This window comes from Ischnura elegans, chromosome 10 (assembly GCF_921293095.1).
Source record: "Ischnura elegans chromosome 10, ioIscEleg1.1, whole genome shotgun sequence".
Lineage (NCBI taxonomy): Eukaryota > Metazoa > Arthropoda > Insecta > Odonata > Coenagrionidae > Ischnura > Ischnura elegans.
In genome coordinates this window covers 51,117,179-51,135,655 of record NC_060255.1, presented here as the reverse complement: position 1 = coordinate 51,135,655, position 18,477 = coordinate 51,117,179, and the positions used below count along the sequence as shown (strand labels likewise).

Here is an 18,477-nt window from a genome sequence, read left to right as displayed (position 1 = left end):
ATACATATAAATACAAATACCTAGTGTGTTTGATTTCAGTTGGAGTAACTTAAAACCCAAAAGGATTTATTTTGACCATTTCATCCTTGGATAATGATGTCTTTGAATTCATGGTCATGACTATGTCCCAAGTTACTTGTTTGTGTTTTAGTCTGTGGTTCATGATCAACAAAGCTAGATTTGCTATTGCTGGTGGGTCTTACATTTTATTTTAATGAACATCTCAACCTGAAACTTAAGGGCTTTGACTTGAGGGCAAGGCACATGGGAATGTTGCTGAGCTTAGCCTTTTTGGTGCAAATGATGAGTATCATCTTGCTGCTCATGATGAGTATCATCTTGGGTTGCCTACTGAGGTGCAAGTATGTTGTGTCCCTATTTAAGTTCATGTTTATCATTTCATAATACGCAAGAATAATAGTGCAGCACCCTAAAAGAGTTAAAAATGTGGATTGTTTAGGTATGGGTACTCATTGAACTGTTAAAACAATTAATGCTGGAAGAGTTGGAGGTAATTCAAAATGAATTTTATGTAAACCTGTTCTCTTTGCTTGCCTGCTGAAATTTTAGTCTACCAGGAATTATGTTCATTCTGGTGAGAGACTTCCTTTGCCAGCTAAATTGCAGGAAGATTGAATATGGCCAAGCTCCCGCAATATATGTTATGTGCATTCTCATTTGTACTTAGAATGACTACCAGGTTTTCTGTCACAGAATAATTATTTCCACTTCTAATAGAATGAACTATAGTTAATACATTTTGGTGCTAAATTCTGTGTGGGAATCAATTAGAGGAAGGATGTAATTCCCTTTGCTATAAATTATCTTCCCACTCTGATGGAAGTAATATTTTTCACTATTAAGGAAAAATTCCCCCCCCCCCCTTTTCTCCTTGCATGTAATGGTTATAATACCTACCTCCTCCTCGGCTATCATTAATTGGAAGCTAGTTTCATACTCTGACTAAACAGCATATTTCCATTGTAAAATTCCTTGTACATACATCACACTTAATCAGTTCTTAAGGCCTGGTTACACGATACATTAACACGTACGGGTTAATGTCAAATGTATGAATGCGTGAATGAACACGAAAATGTACCGTGTAATCACCCAACTTGTGCGAATGCATGAACGGAAAATAGAACCTGTTCTAATTTGGTTCATGCATTCGTACATGTTCTGTTCCGGTCCACCAAAATCATTCACGCGAACGTACATTGTACGTGTTAATGTACCGTGTAACCAGGCCTTTAGTGAATTTTTTTTGTGCGGCTTTTCATCTGTAAAAGCTCACAAAAATCGCACGCGCGCATGAAAACTTTAGAGTAATTAATTGGTATCATATAAGTGATTCCTTGTATGAATTGCTTTAATTATTGAAGATGTGATTGATATGATTATTTTCCATGTATGATGATAAACCTTTTTTTTTTCTTATCAATGCAGCAAAACTTTTAAGAGCTATTTTATTGGATGTATGATAATTACTCTTTTCAGCCAAAAACTTCAAATCAAGAAATAATGAGAAAAGAAAAAAGGATAAATATTGACAATTTCAAGGCTTTTCAAGCTAGGAGAAGATGGAAGGTTAGTGTTTTGATGTACCTATTGTGCTGTGTTGTCTTTTCTTTTATGTTTTATTGTTTTGTGGTTATTAACACTAAAACATACTTTACAGCTTTCATTGCAAGTAATAACGCTTTGCAACAAGTTATCCAGAAGTGCCAAGTTACACAGCCAGAGCCAAGATTTTGATTCAAGTGTTGGACACTCCAGCAGTGTGCTATGTAATGAGGTTAGCACTGGTTTCATTAAAATGTTACTAATAACTGTTGCTTGCATGTTATTATATCTAATTTGGATGTAAATTTTTATAACAGACTTTTTATCTGGTGGGTTTAATGTAATATTATTTAATTTTGCATCTTTTTTATGTGTTTAGTTTTGCAGCTTTCTTTGTCTTGGCAATGTGCACTTGTTTTTGCCAATAAATGTATACACAGCAGTTTATTGTTTGTGAAGGTGCGTTCTTCCATTACTTTCTATTAATATGATTCTTCTCATATCTATGGTTTTAATATGTCTGCCACAGCCTTTCATTATTTCCTCTGGTGAAGACTATTTGCATCAAAGATAGCTTTTCAATCTACCTAGATAGCCACTTAGACATTAGTATTTTTTTTTTCAAATCATATCTTGCATTCCAGTGTAGTCAGAGATAGCTAGTTGGTGCTTGAAGCCTTATTAACACTTCTAATTGAGGAGATGATTTTAACTCCTTCTATTGAAAATCAAATGAAAGGGCTTTGTAGAATGGTAATATGCCAATGATATTCATTCGGCTTAGTGCAAAAGCATCTTAGGGTTCTAGAAAAAGTGTGAATTGTGAATTAGCCTGTGGTATTTTCTGATATTCATAGTTGGTTTATGCCACCAAGGAGAATTTGGGAACACACTTTATCATTTTAGTCCAGAGTATATCAGTTCATGAATTTAACAAATTATAAGTATTGAAAGATTATAAAAACAAATTAATTCTTTGTTTTTCCCACTGTTTCATGTTATTTTTTACCATGTGGTGTCATTGAAATGAATGCTGCTGATATTTTACTCTAGTATTTTTTTTACCCGGTTTATATCCAATTTTGTTGAGAAGGCTGTGGTAGTAGATTTATTTCTCTCAATGTGACACAAGATACAAAATTCATTGGAGAAAAATGGCGTAGATAGTATGAAATTCCATGTGATCATCTCATAATTATTAGAAAAAATATTAGATGGCTTCAATTATTTTCAGTATCTAGGGTGTAGACTATGGCAGTTATGCATGGTGGGATATTTTAGTAACTCTCCTGATCAGTCATCATTTCATATGTTTTAAGGTCTTTGTATAAAGGCATTGGATGAGTATATGGTTTCTCTCACTCCTCACACATATTGGATGTTATTTCTTTCTCTTCTTGTCTTTTCAAACCTTTTCACTGCTAAAAGAAATTTAAAATTCTGTTGATGACTCTATCATTTGAGAAATGCTTGTGGACCTCAGAGACCTAGATGTAGGAGAAGAGGCAGTTGGCCACTCCCAAAAAAATCTATGTTACGACATATGTATCACAGTTCACCAAGAAACTTCTCGACAAAGCTAAATGTTGCTTATGTTTTTTTTTTTTTAAAGATTGCTGGCTAACGAGTAGTAAATTTATTTAAAAGCCTTTATTGAGTCACCCACAGGTGGACACTAAGTACAAAAATTTTCTGTGGAAAAATCAGTTTCCTTGAACCAATCCAAGTCAAGGTAATTCATCCATAATTTTTCCTTTGTGGAATTTTCATTCTTAATACCTTTTGGTGGGTGCCCTGTCGCTTCCCCCTTAAGGAAGTGGAATATATATATCCTAGCTACACCCGTGCCTGGACACTATTTGGCAAAATTAATGTCGTCAGGTGGTGTGGTACTATAATGGAACTCAATTTAATAATGGTCGTATGGACAACTGTATTTCAATTTTATATCCTTATTTCTCTTAATTTTTGTTTTGAAAATGCAAATTATGTTGATATTAAATGGGAAATGTGAATTATAAAAGGAGTGCCTTACTTTGTAATTGTTGTGAATTGACAAAGTGGTGTTTCAACTTTTTCTAACAGGGCCAGAATTAGACTTGATCAGACCTGCAGTGTTTAAAAGCCATTTCATGTATGGGAGCCCTTATAATACTGTTTAATCGTTGATGCAAGCACTTTCCATAGTAGCCGTTTGTACTTCTAAATGATGCTCTAAAAATTGGGCAAAGAATGTAGTATGTAACTCACATTCGGGACATATTATGCTTCAGTATATTTCAGTGTACATGAAAATGCTTGCTTGGACAATTTTTTGGGGGGTCCTAAGCTATGGCTTTTGTAACTTATTCATTACAGTAGACTCTTGTCAATACGAACAACCTTATAAAAAGCAAATAGAGTAGATTCCGGTTAATTGGGACATATAGGGACAGGCAAACTTTGCCCCAATTTAGCGGCTGCCCTAATAGGGTATTTTCCTTCATCAAAGAAAACTAAAGGCATTGATTGCGATTCGTTACCCACCATTAGTGTATTCATAATACATATACAAATTATTTGGTTTTAGAAATACCGGTTTAGACGAATGTCAATGGTCAATTTTATTCTCATTTGAAAAAGGCCAGATTGGTGCCCATGTGATTCCACTCCACGTGATGTCACAGGTACCTAGTTTCTATACGAGTAGATAGGAGTTTTACATCGTCTGAGGTTACCAATGCATGCATGAGGCTACAGAGCTCAGGGAAACATGTCTTAATAATCACCTATTAAAACTGGCTAAGGTTGGAAAGTTTTCTTCGTTTGATAAGGTATTCATAATCCTTATTTAAGCCAAGCGCTACCAGGTAGCAGGGTACTCAGCTACCTGCTAGCATCCTGTGTCGTATCAGTGCTCAAAGCCTCACCCCAAGGTCACCTCACTTGCGGCAGTGGGAACCAGAACGACGTCACACGGAGATTTCCCGGCATTCATACTTAGCCGTCGCGTGTTCGCGCGCTTGAAAATTTTCACTTTTCATTTAATCGCGAAAAATAGATATCGTCATTTAAAAATCTAAAAGCATGAAATACGTACTCCAGGAGTAATAATCTTTCGATTGAGGCAATAAAAAAATAACAGGAAACCACCCTATTAGGCGAACTATCCCATATATGGGCATAAACAAACATTTTAATGATAGAAAGAAGACTAAATAATTTTTATAATGCAACAGTGTTTATTAAACTATTAATATACTTAACCCGTCAGCGCCCAAAGTTTTTTTTAAATTCACACGTATTTCACTTTAAAAAAATATGATATATGTATATGAGCTCAACACAATGAACACAATTCAAACTGACTGAATAATAGAGGAAACCTTCTACTAAGTATGTGCACTGAAATGTACACTAAAATTCTCACATTAAATGCATTGCAGGAGTATTGGCTCAGCACTGCACTGGGTGCCATATGGGTTTTTGACTGGTGACATTTTGCCAGCTTTCAGCCGGCAGAAGGTTCACCTTTGAACGTACTTCGTTGGTGCTGGATAACAATGTCAGAAGGTTATCTTCTATAGATTCTAGAGTAATATATTCTTATTTCCCACAGCAAAGTGTTTTCAAATTTTTAGTGATCTCAATATCCATTGCTTGCTTCAAGGATGTTGTGTTTGGGGGCAGAATTCCTTCTGAATATTTTTTTTATCACTTGAGCAATTAGGATGCAGTCGATCGTGCAATTATCAAGTACAATAGGAACCTTTCTTGATTTCAAGCTAATTTTTTATCCTAACTGGTCAACCATTGTGTAAGAGGCTCGCAGTAATCCATGCATTGCTATTGGCGTGGTACTCCACTGGTTAACTGCTTATTCTTAACCCTTGAAAACATCGAGGCTTAGCATTTTCCAATAGCCAGGAGAGTTTTTTATCAGTTCCCGAAACATTTGATCAACACAAAACAGTGATGTGATCCATTGCTTTGTTGAAGTCCGTTAGTCCTACATAACTGTAACAAAGATAGCCATTTGACGTTGCTCGGTAATACAGCTTGGTAGTTGTATCGGTGTTGTAAATGTCATCAGCTCAAACATTCTCGAGTAATCGGGGCAGTTCGTTCAATTTCCACTCCTATGCACTCACAACGTCTTATAATAGCAATAGCTTAGTTTTATAGTGGAAAGGGGTGAAAGGATATAGACCATATAAGTCAGTTGAATTTTGTGCAAGATGACGCAAACAAAAAGCTCTTGGTAAGCAGCATCTCGACTAATCCCTTCTGCTCGACATCGGCCAGTAATACCTAGAAATTGGCCGATACTGGCTCGTAAACCCTCACCACGGGTGTCGCCACTTCTTTCTCACTATCCCAGTTTAATCTATCATCTATAGCCCAAATATTGGCACAGGAGTCCTCTCCTCTTAAAAGAACACCACGTTGAATGAGGTCTCAGGGTCGGGAAACGGAATCCGAATCCTCTAACCGATAGTATAAGAAGAGCTTTAAGAATAAGGCAAGAATGGGTACCCTTGTGTAAAATAAGACTAAATTTAAGGAGGATAATGTAAAAAAACGTATTCTGATACGAAATAAATTTAATTTCATCGCGAGTATAGAGTCAATGTTGCCAACTCATGGCCCAATAAAGGGGCATGCTGTCCCATTTAAGCGGAGAAAACTCCTCTTTAAGGCATTCTTCTATTGGGTTCTGTTCTTCAAGTTTTGCCCCAATTAAGCGGCTACCCCTAGTAACTGGTGGACCCATTAACTGGAATCTACCATAGTTGGTCCTGACGAAAAGGCCTATCCAATTTATAGTAAAAGAAATATTATTACGAACTTTTCCTTATTACAAAATTACGAACGTCAGTCCCGGTTGCAACAGTTACAAAATGAACTTTATCACAAAGTTCCACGAATAAGCAATGGCATTTAGGTGGATATACACTATGCTAAGTTTTAATAATTTCGCCACCTTAAAGTTCTCCTCCTGTACTGTGCCCAAGAGCATCAATTATGGTTCTTTCTTGAGTATGCACGCAACATTATATAATATGTAAACATCATTCCTGTGGAATCCTGGTTACCTACTCATAACCACTCGTAAATTGGACTTACAGTTAGCCCTCTTCTTACGCGCATTTGATTTACGAACTTTCAGAGATACGAGCATTCTAAAATTTCAAATTTCGAATTTGCCGCCTTTCAATTTGGCCGATGCGACGCAGTGTGGCAAAGAGTAACTCGCACTTTGGGCATAATCTGAACAAAGTGTCATTGTGTTAATCCGGTGTGAAGTTAGGAACTGTTCAGTGTCCATTCATCCTTATGCGGAGAGCAATTTTTTTCGGCTCCGGCTGCGTCGCACGCCCAGCTAGATCAGTTCGTCGCAACCTTGAGTTAGCGCACAATTGTGATGCAGTGTTGCATTATGCAGGATAAGGTACTCCTCGATGCCTTGCATGCAGTCTGGCCAGCGAGAGTTGTCTGGTGGTAGCACAAAAGGAAGGGCGGAAAACCCTACGCCAGCACTGTCTGCAGCCAATCGCTGTCCCCCAAACGCACCTCACACTCTCGCCAAGTCATACAACGCTGTTGCATGCATATGGAGCACTGAAATAAACCTGAAGCATCAAAACTACCCCTTTCTTCGAATCACCAAAACAAGCGATACTTTCTTTGGGTCCTTCGCGCTCGTCGTCCCTTCCGGCTCCTTTCTTCACAGAACCCTTTTGTATACAAATGACGTAGGCATTTTGCTTTCTTACCTGGCAACCTTGCACCCTACTCCGGACTACCCTCAGCGGCCAGACTGTGGGTTTATCAATTTACAAACAAGGTCTCGGAACGCATTTAGTCCGTATATCGATGACTTACTGTGTTCGGGAAGATATGAACCCTCGATTGCGTAATGCCGCATTCCTCAATTGAGAAACTGAAACAAATTGACTTCTTTTTATATATTTGTGCGTAGTTTAATCGCGTATATTATGTACAGTTTGTTTTCATCGATGCCTAAAAGAAACGTTCATACGAACTTCATTATTACGAAAATCTGGTTTTTCGGTCCCGTGAACTTCGTTTAAACAAGAGTCTACTGTAATCCTGCTCTGCTTTCATAGAATGTGTTCCTTCTACTGACTCTTCCCTGGAAGAGCTATCAGCTGCAAAGAACTTCCTCTCTTCACAATTATGCATCATGAGTAAATGTGTTGCTTTAGTTTCTATTTCGTTTTTCCAGCCTCTTTTTATCCATAAAGATTTATCACTTTATGATGTTCGTTAAAAGTAATTGCAAATGTCAGATCCTTAATGAAGGAATCTACTAGTAGGATTAGGGATTTTTTGTTTTTGTTTTCAAGTTTACACTTAACTAAGTTGAGGTTTGAATTCTTAGGGCAGAGCAGCTTAGAGAATCAGCTTAAGTAATTTTTCTCTAGAAAGACTTATCAAAGTTTATTTGGACATAAGTTATCAGTTTCCTGGCTCTGAGATTATGTACTATGTATTTAGGCTATAGTTAATTATAATTTTAAGTGATTATAGGAAGTTAAAAGTCCAAATTGACTAGGTAAGCTGTGTATTAGGCACATACCTACCAGTTTCTCAGGTCCAATGAGCACTGTTTGTTGTATTTTATCCATTGACTAAGTGTCATTTATGCTTGATGATAAAATTGTATGGTTAATAACACATCTTAAAACAGCAATAGCAGTGGGATGGTTAATCAAGCGTAATGACCTATTGTGGGCCCAGCTAAAGGCTTGGTTCTTTCAATACAGAGATATTGTGTGGAACCTGAGTGCAGTGAGTGCATCATCAGGTTCTGCCACCATTGTGCACAGCAGCAGTGTGGAGTGATACAACAATTGACTCCTAAATCAGCAGTACTTCTCAACATGGAGCCTGTGTCAAAGGTCATATTTCTTTCCAAGATATTTGGAAAATGATAAGTCAGAACATGCAATGGAACCCCTTTGAATTGAATTGAGGGGAAAATTGTTATTAAGAATTTTTGTTGCTTACTTCCTCAGGAATTCTTTCTTCTCTTCTTTGCCGCTTCTCTTTATCAAGCATACAGATTTCTGCCAAGTTGTATTACTCATTTGTATCTTTAAAAAAATCTGGATACACTTTGACAAATTTTTTACTCTTCAATTCTTGTATTATAAAAGATTCATTTGGTGTTTAATATCTTTTGCACTTACTTGGTATTAGGTGTTGGCATGGCTAATGAGTATGAATACTCGTAATGGGAAGCTGGGAATGGCAATCAGTGATAAGAATTGGTGCTTGAATTAAAGCGGCTTTTTGACCGAACTAACTTATTTATGCTTTTTTTTCTATGAAGATAGTATATTTAGCAAAATACTAAAATTAATTGGATCAATTTAAAGTGTTTCCATTGTGATAGTATTTTAAAGGGATAGCATATTTAGGGTTTGAGCACTTGAATTTTGTTGAGAAAAGAAAAAAATTCTTGTTAATTGATTGTTTAATGTTCTTTTCCATTTATTAATAAGTATTCCTCTCCATGTGTTTACCTATTTATTTTTGCATGCTTTATTAATGGATTCTCTAAGAATTTGTATCGATTCTTCAGATTTATGTTGGTTCCGGTGGCTTTCATTTTGGGTACATATTTAGGCTCTTAAGTGGTGGTGTAAGCTTTCAGAAGGTTGGGAAATCAGAATGGACTCGTCTGTTTGGCTTTGAAATTCTTATCTTCTTGCCCCTGTGTAGAATTATCAAGTTTTGTATTGGTTTGATGAGCTGTTTAGATTAGTAGGATGATTTCATTGATTTTCTATTTTCTGAAAGTTTAATCTTTCTTATTCAAGTATTAGTCAGGTTCTGGAATTGTTTATTTCCAGCAAGAGATTTATATCTTGAAGCGTCATGATAAAAATCAATCTCTAAGACTATTTGTTTAGGTTTTCTGTATCTTTAATTTTGCAATAGTACCATTTATTGTGGATAGATGTGTGGAGGTGTATTGTGTCCATACTGACGATGTAAGTGTTGTGTTCTAATTTGAGTTGTCAAGCAAATAAATGGTCTAATTACCATATATTATGACATATAAGACGCAGTGGTGCAGCGAGGGGGAGGTTTTGGGGGATAAAACCCTCCCCCCCCCCTCCAGAGCTCCGAGAAATTTTTAAGTTTAATCCATTTTACTTAATTAGATTGATATTACTAATAGAATAGCGTAAGGATTAATAAAATATCCCTCAGAAAGCCGTAAAGCTCACTATTTTGAACCATTTATATTATAATTCCGCAATTTACTAATGTTGCATCTACCGCTTATCCTGGTGGGTATACCATACCCCCACACACCCCGGTATTAGTTGCACCTAAACCTCCCCCAGCCTTAATTCCTGGCTGTGCCCCTGATAAGGCGCACCCTTATTCAGAAAGCCACACACGAGGAAAAAATGTTTCAATGGTCTGTGCCACAGTATGGTACCACAATAACTTAAAATGTGGTTTCTTTTAGTTCTCATGTTCGTAAAAGCCAAATAAACAATCATTGAATGCAATTACCAAACATATTTTTATATAGGAAAATTAATGAACGTCAAGCTACATATTTTGAACATAATATGTAAATTTCAATAATGAATAAATGAATGAATGGCAAGCAATCAAACATAATACAAAATGAAGCAGAAACAACAAAAAAACACAGATTCAAGGAAAACGTTGCCTATCATGAAATCACTTTCAAAACCATAAAAATCCTTTTCACTACCATCATCGAAAATGAGAATAATGTCATCACTACTGTTTCCGCCATCACTAGTATCACCTTTGAATAATGCATAGTTTTCTGTTCAGTCAAGAGCACTACTGATTTCGCACTTCTAAAAGGAAGTAACAATTACTTCAGCCTTCACGTCGTCCCAAGATCTTTTTACCCACTCGCAGGTTTAGGCCAAGATGGAGCTAGGCATGGAAGGTTATGTTTTTGTTTAATAGCAGTCTTCAGTTGATCTTCGTGCAGTTGCCAAGTACATATCAAATTTTCAATAGGTGGTGGACGGAAATGCCTTGCTACTGCTCTGTTTCCATGCACTTTGGTGTAGTTAAGCACTCCTAGTTTATACTGAATTGTATCGCTTAATCTCTTGTTTCCTCTAGTCATATTTTCCAGGGTATTTTTTAAAGAAATAGTTTTAAGCACCGATACCGACATGATTATACAGAGTAGCACCGATAACTAGCAACTTGTGTGTCGGCTGGGTGTCAGGTGTTCTATGTTGAACGAGTAGTAAAATGTTGTACTGTGTGCTACTCCCCGCTTCTCCGCACCGTGGGCAGAGCGAGCACTACTAGTTTCGTTTACTTTTTGACGGGAACGGTGCGGTGTTGGAAGGAAACCATCCCAGTTCTCTCTTTATAGCTATATTTTCTCTGGCAAAAATTTAGTTAAACCTAATAAAATAATTATGGCATGTGTAGAAAAAGATGTGTTTATCCCTTTATCCGGGCTAAAATAGCATTCAGTATTGAAAGTTAACCTGTGTCCTTCACGTATAAGACGAAGGTAACTTTTTTGACACCAAATTTAAGAAAAAAAGTGCGTCTTTTATGCCATCAAATACAGTACTCACTTTTACACCACAACTGGATAGTGAAATCATGTCAGTGGAAGCTACTCTAATGGTTTATGAATCAAATATATGTGTTTTTAAAAATATCTGATGAAGAGCATTTGGGTCATATAATGAATTCTAATTATCTGGTGACATCCATTTTTAGGAAGTGTGTATTAGCATACAAATAACTTACTTCATTGCATTGGTGAGAGGTAGGAAATCATGTCATATTCAGATGATTTTGTAGAATGAAATCAGATGTTTGTTTGCTTTAAGATTGACGATAATTAATAATTGGGTATCCTTTAATAATCCTTAATTTATCCTGTTTGGCCCTTGAAAATTCTCTTATACTAAATAAGTAATTGACTACTTATGAAGTGAAGACGGGATGTATGAGATTCGAGTTACATTGTTTTCAATTTTTATGGGGTTCACACTGACTACACACTATTTTCTGAGTATAATTTAGTGTATTAGTTTTGTTCTCCTACCTATAAATTCATTTCCCTTGTGAAGTCTCCCCTCATTTTGGCAAGTTGAAGTGGAGAGAAGCGTGTGGGTTATAAATACAGCATATAACGTTTTACCTTTAAAATATTATCGCTTGTTATTTAATCCAATGATTTTGGGATCAAAAAATACTTCACTAAACATTTCAAGCTGTTAATGGGAGAAGTTGCGCCTTACAAAAATTGAGGGAATTAACTTCAGTAGGGGTGTTTAAAATATATACTCTACCCGGGGGGGGGGGGGGGGTCGGGGGGGGGGTCGGGGGGGGGGGAGGAAGGTTGTTACTCTTTGAGGGGAATTTGTAGGTACTTGCGCCCAAGAGGGTTTTTCCTATTCGAAAGCTAACCGATTTTTTGAAATTTTAAAAGCGAGGTTGAAATTAGCTTGTGAATTCCCGTGGTTTTTTTTTATTATTTTTCATTCCCGAAATTTTACATAATGCTTTAAATACATATCTATTTACTAACTTCTAGTCAATTAGCCCCATTTGACAATTTTCCGGCTGATTATTTCTGCATACCATCTGTAGTGTTATGAGTTAGCGATCGTTATCCGGTTTATATCAGACAATTAGATCAAAGGATCGGTAGAATTAGATTTCTTGCACCATACTCCTAAAATCCATTACTGTTGTTCTAAGACCCTTCGAATAGGAAGTTCATTCACCGCGGCTCGCATTTTCGCCGCCGTGCCGTTGGCATGGTTATTTTTTGTGCTCGGGACTCCCGCGTTGTCATGGAAACTTATTGATCCGGTAGATGCGCGTAGCTAAACCTCGGTTTGTTTGACCCTGCGCTTCCCTGGACGTTGGTGCCCGCCTCCTTCCCACTTCGTACCCCCTCCGTCCCTCGCTTGCTATCTCTAGACGCTCTATAGATTCAAGAATCCCTGCTGTTGGACGTGGATGTTTACCCCTATCGATATCTCAGTTTCTTTTACGCTCTCACCCCCTCCATAGCTTGAAGAAATCAGGTCGATCCCGCTGTCATGCTCTGTTTTGGTCGAGGGAATGTGTTTAAGACCTACATCGGATCCCTTCAACCGTGAACCTTCTCCCCCGTGACTTTTGATAGTGTTGAGGTCCCTAGATGCTGCTTTTTAATTTCACCTAATCGTTTGCGGCGCTGGATTAGTGATTATGTGGGTGGGATAAGTAATATTCGTTACTGTTTTTGTTGTTCCATTGTGAATCAGCGGTGCCTGATGGTGTAGGAAGTTCCCGTGCTCTTAAATGACCTTCAGGTGGGATTGAATACATCTGTCGCCAATGTTTTCAATTTGAGAATTAAGTTTTGCTCTCGTGTGCGTGAGAATATCAGGCTTATAATAATGGTGGCGAAGAATTGGACTGCGAAGCAGCCGAGTCTTCAAGGAACCAAAAAAGAGGTAACGGGATATTTCTTCGCTATCTTTTCTCATATCTTCTCGCGTCCAACTACCCATCTATAAAAAGCGTCCTTATCTTGAATGGAATTGATATACCGGGTCTTAGTCGTGCGCAACGTTTATTACTTAGCTTCATGGCACCTCATTGAAAGCTCAAAAAATTGGCATTTAATTGAGTTTCTTGTCAACATTTTCTCTTGAGAAATTAAAGTCCTTTAGACCTGGTAGCCGGCTGAATTGTGTGTTAGTAATTGATATCTATTTAATTAACTACAGCCTGCCCTTCCCGATCTAGCGGGGAGCGTGCAGAAATCGTCTTGTTATTTTATTTCATAACCATGTGCTTGCTTGACGAGTCAGTTGTAGGGGTGCGTAGTCGAGTGAAAATAGAACTCGGAGAAACGAGAAATCACGGAAATAAAACTGATGAGTCGAGAGTTGGAGAACGTCTGGAGTCAAGAGCCGTAGTGCTAGTGTATTTCCTACCATGCTTCGAAAAGTAAGAGCTTTATTTTAGACTAACCATGTTTGATTACTAACCTAACTTCTGGTAAAATACCCTGACACAGAATACAGCGGTTTTTTTTGCCCCGGTTACCATATTATTTCCCTGGCTGCCGTTAATAATGCGTGGGGAATGGTTTCTGTTTCGTGTTTTTTACTTGTGGCATTTCTTCGCGGAGTATGAATCGCCAGAATTTGTTGGTTTATGGGACATAGAAACACAAATTAAAGTATAAAATCTTTTTACGATCAACTCCGTAAAATTTCAATGTGATGAATTACTTCTTACCGTCAGCGGCAACTTTCATGGTTGTAAAACGTTAGCGATAAAAAAGGCGCGTAAACCCGTCGTTTTTTGCTTGTATCTCCTATATTTTTTACATGCGACTAATCAATGCAAATTAATGAAATGGTTTTTTTTCGCGCCATCAATCGAAAATTCCCCTAGCGGTGTTCATTTTCATGCTTCCCCGTATTAAATATGAGATCCACGAAATATTTCTCGGCCGCCACTCCAAGACATGTATAAGCCGTATGGCATACGGAGTTTTTACCTTACTTCGTTATTTTCGTTTTCTTTCGTAGTTTTTTTTGTGCGAGTCTGTTATTTTAGCAAATCACCTTCATCAGTAGTATTTAATGATAAAAGCGATATTTATTTATTGAAATTGCAGGCAAAACTAGAGTTCGAATATTGGTGTGAAGATTGAGGATGTTAGTGCCCTATTATATTCAGGGAAATGGCATTCGAGGAAAAATCTTTGGAAATGAACTCCAAGCCCGTGCCAAACTAAGTCCAGTTCATTCCAAAATTTTATTTTTCAAATATTAACTTGTAATATTTCACAATAACTTATTAGTAAAATAATACTAAATACAATTATTTTTATACTCTGTATTTTTATTTTTATTTTCTTCAATAGCTCTGGTTTAATCGATTGCGTGATTTACCACTGAAAAGTAGAAAATAAAGTGACACAGATTTTCAAAAAACACACTTTACCAAAATCAGTATAAGAAACCTAAAAAAAATATTACTTGGAAAATGAAGTATGGGTGCCAATCCTTAGTCACTTCTCAGGTTCTTCTATCTACATTCATGTCTATCCAACCAAATAGCACCCATGTTCATTCTCAGAGTGATGAAAAACAAATTTTTTACTTTTTAGGGCATTTTTTATACTGTTTTGGAAAATGTGTTTTTTCCTGTATATTTTTTTATTGTCTTGAAACTGGGTTTGGGAGTTGAGGGGGGCAGTGTCCCTTCTTCCCCTCCACCCTTGAATTGACCACAGTTGCCAGTGAATTACAGTGAATGCTACCAAGATGAGATAAGCTTGTTTTATGTTTTTACCCTCCTTCCAACCTGCCCCCCTTCCCTCATCTGGTCTTCCCCCCTACTGTTGTCGTATACATAGGGCTCGACATTGTGATTGCTCCTTGTGTTTGTCTTGATAATGATGCTATAGCCATAAAAACTAGTCAACAGCAAATCAAAGTTTGTGGACCAGTACTGGGTTTTTGTTTCACCATGAATATCTCATCATTCCATCATTGTTGCCAATAGGGATTTTCAGGACCCAGTCTTATAGCCATTCATCTTCTCTAATGTAAAACAGTTTACTTCTTTAATTTAAAACAGTAATAGGGATCCCGCATTGTGATTCTACATAATGTCACCAATTCATTGTGTACTCATTTAAACTTTATTTACAATTTTTGCTTTGTATATATCTTGGCGAAGCCTTTGTTTATCCCATAAGAAAAGTTCTTGGGCAGCTGGGTTACCCAGGGGATAGAACTGACCTGTTCTATGTGAGTGAAATTCATATTCCTGGGGCTTAGTCTATTTACTTTCGCCTCTCCAAAACAACCTTCCCACTTAAGCATTGGATGTGAACGTATATTCATCATTTTACAGTTATTATTGAAATGAAGCTAGAAACATAATGGATTTGTGGATTAAATGCTGTTTCTTCCTAGAGCTCAGTTGACCCTTGGATGACGATGCGTTTGACTGATGATGGATTCACCATACAATCTGAGCTGATTGTGCATGTCATTTTTTTTAAATTTCAAATTTAAGCAATTTTATCATGTGCACAATATGTCATCAATTATGTAATTCTACACCTTTTTTTTAATATAATTTTTAACGGCAACATGTACATCCACTGATGCTCTTTAAACTGATTACTTTTCTGGAAATAATGCCGATTCAACGCACGGTGGAATTTGCTTAGCAATCGATCCACCAGAAGAGATTAATACCATAAAACAAGTGTCTACTGTATTACCTTCAAGTGTCATGAATTTTTTCAATATGTAAAGCTTTTGTTATCAATATAATGGTAATTATTAGTGGTAGTTAGTAATAATGGTCATTAATTTTTTTCCAGCCTCAAGATGACAACTTTGTATTGGCAGCACTTATGTGTGCATCAGAAGAAGGAAATCTCAAGGGATTGGAGGAGCTCCTGTCAATGGCAAACATTGATATTAATATGGCCAATAAGGTTGGTGATCATGAAATTTTAGGGGTCAATAGAAAATATTTAACTGACCTGTGGCTCAGGTGGTATAGTATGGGTTGATGGACAATGTGATTTATAGCAGCAGTTCCCAACCGTTGGTAAGCGCTCCCCTTGGGGGTGTGCGACGAACCAGTGGGGGTACGCCAATAATAATCAGTACTGGCAGACACCAGGAACTATGGATATCTTATGTATAAGTATTAATATTTGCCGGCCATGGTGGCGGCGGGGTAGAGTCCTTGTCTGCCAAACCATAGGTCGTGGGTTCGAATCCCTCCTGGGTTGCTGGTCCTTATCCTGGGCATGGAGTTTTGTGTTGCACTTTGTTAATCCTCCATTGTAAAGGCTTTTATGTGCTTTTATGGGAAGTTGAAAATTATTTTTTTTAATAAATATTAAATGGGGTATTCAAAACAAAGCTTCTATTTATGCAATTATTTCTAACTAAAAGTGTCACCTACCCATAGTGAAAGTATGTAATAAAATTTGCAAGTGACATTTTTGAGGGTGTAATATTAGTTATATACATATCGAGGGTACATGTGGAGAAAAAGGTTGGGAATCCCTGATTTATAAGATAAAAGAACATTTTGAATGAAAGTTCAGCATGCTTTATCACAGAGAAAGAATAACCAAAGTGTTCATTGACATAGGAAAATCATAATAGGTTTCTTTACTCTGCCCTATGTGGAGATTAAATGGAAAACAAAACAACTTGCTTTATACAATATCTCCATCTACTCTCTGTTGACCCAATAGGTTCTGGCGTCAGATCCTTAATGCTTACACAGTGTAGAGAATCCAAGATATCAAGGCACTGCCCCGTTTGCCTGATTAGTACAAATGCATGTGGTAAATGCATTGACTTTTTCAGGCCTACCAATATCATTCAGATTCTCAGAACAGCTCAATAAAACTTAGCATTGAGTGAAAATGAGTCGCTATGGGATGGAAGCTGGTTTATGGTCCAAGAATAACGAAGTCAATCATCGGTCTTTCCATGGGGGTTCATCTTGGCATTAAATCTCAAAATAATATTTATATGTAGTGCATATAAATTGATCAGTTTTCGCGGAATATTTTTGCCATTTTACCTATGAATCCTTTTTTTTTTACCGGACCAAAATCAATTGCGTCTCCTGTGATTAAGACATATTCCTTCAATATCCTGAAGTATTTGTGTACTGCAAATTTCAGAAATTATATTTCACGGTGCTTACTCTTTTTTCCAGCAAGTGAGTAGCTCTCTCGGAAGCTGTCAAAGTGCAGATGTCGTATGAGGGGGTGAGAAGCTAAGGGGTACAAGTGATTTTTTTATAAACAGAGTTAGTTAAAGTTAGAAGCAATATACAAAAACTTGTTTGCCAAGGGTTACGAGTGAGTCTATGCTCTGTGCTGACATCGAGTGGAAAATCAAATGCACTGATAAATATTTAATTGATCTCATTAGTTTTCGTTACCTTATTTCTGTGCCTAACTCTGTTTAGAAAAGGGAAATCACTTGTACCCCTTGGCTTCTCACCTACTCATATAACTTACTATGTAGTTAATGTAGCCATTACACATATTTTGTTGAATAATTATTTTTTTCTTGTCTTGACCTCTATTTATTAATGATCAAAAGTTCCTGGAGTTAAGGCCAAATGATGCAAAAATGTTTTACCTACATGTCAGTTTATTTGTTAACCATCCTCAGGGCTTTAAATTAAAAAATGATGGGTTAATATTGATACATAAATAAAAGGTTACAAGCAATATTTTTGTACAATAATAAAATAAAAAAAGGGAAGACTCAAGAATTTTGACATAATTTATAATATTGCTCATGAAGTTTTGGATATTCTGTGTAAACATTGGCATTTTATTCTATATCTATTGTCCTGTGTATTTCAGCATGGGGAAACTGCTGCCCACGTTGCTGCTGGCCATGGTCATTTGAAAGTTCTCAGTGTTCTCGCTGCAAATGGTGCTGATTTAGGCATTGCTGATGTTCATGGAGATACTCCAGTATTTTGGGCTGCCAGGCAAGGCCATGCAGAGGTCATCAAGACATTGGCCCTTACAGATATTGATGTTGGTGTTCAGAACAAGGTATTTTAGCTTCTCAAATTTTGTGAGGTTATTACAGTTTAATCTCAAAATGGCAACAGTTAATTTATATATTTGACATAAATTTCACATTAAAAATGTATTTTTATATGACATTAATTATTTTGGCATTTTTAATTGCAATGTTATGATATAAATTGACATTATTGGAGCCTTTTTATTTTATTTGAATGAATTTCATTTCTAAAAAAGCTTCTGATTTGTATTTGCGTTGCTTAAAGTAAGGAAAGTTGTCAAATTCGTTTTGACTTCATCAGATACAGCAGACTCAC

At 36.8% G+C, this 18,477-nt stretch overlaps 1 protein-coding gene across 4 annotated transcripts in view; it reads left to right on the top strand.

Moving 5' to 3' along the window:
• Positions 1-18,477, top strand: part of LOC124166413 (death-associated protein kinase 1-like) — a 92,894-nt gene that overhangs the window by 25,758 nt on the left and 48,659 nt on the right. For 3 of the 4 annotated variants that reach the window (XM_046543942.1, XM_046543945.1, XM_046543943.1), the window contains 5 exons: positions 1,501-1,590; positions 1,682-1,798; positions 8,337-8,471; positions 15,962-16,078; positions 17,990-18,187. In XM_046543942.1, coding sequence (XP_046399898.1) covers positions 1,501-1,590; positions 1,682-1,798; positions 8,337-8,471; positions 15,962-16,078; positions 17,990-18,187 — 657 coding nt within the window. The remainder of the gene's footprint in view (positions 1-1,500; positions 1,591-1,681; positions 1,799-8,336; positions 8,472-15,961; positions 16,079-17,989; positions 18,188-18,477) is intronic. The other variant, XM_046543944.1, reaches the window with a different exon arrangement.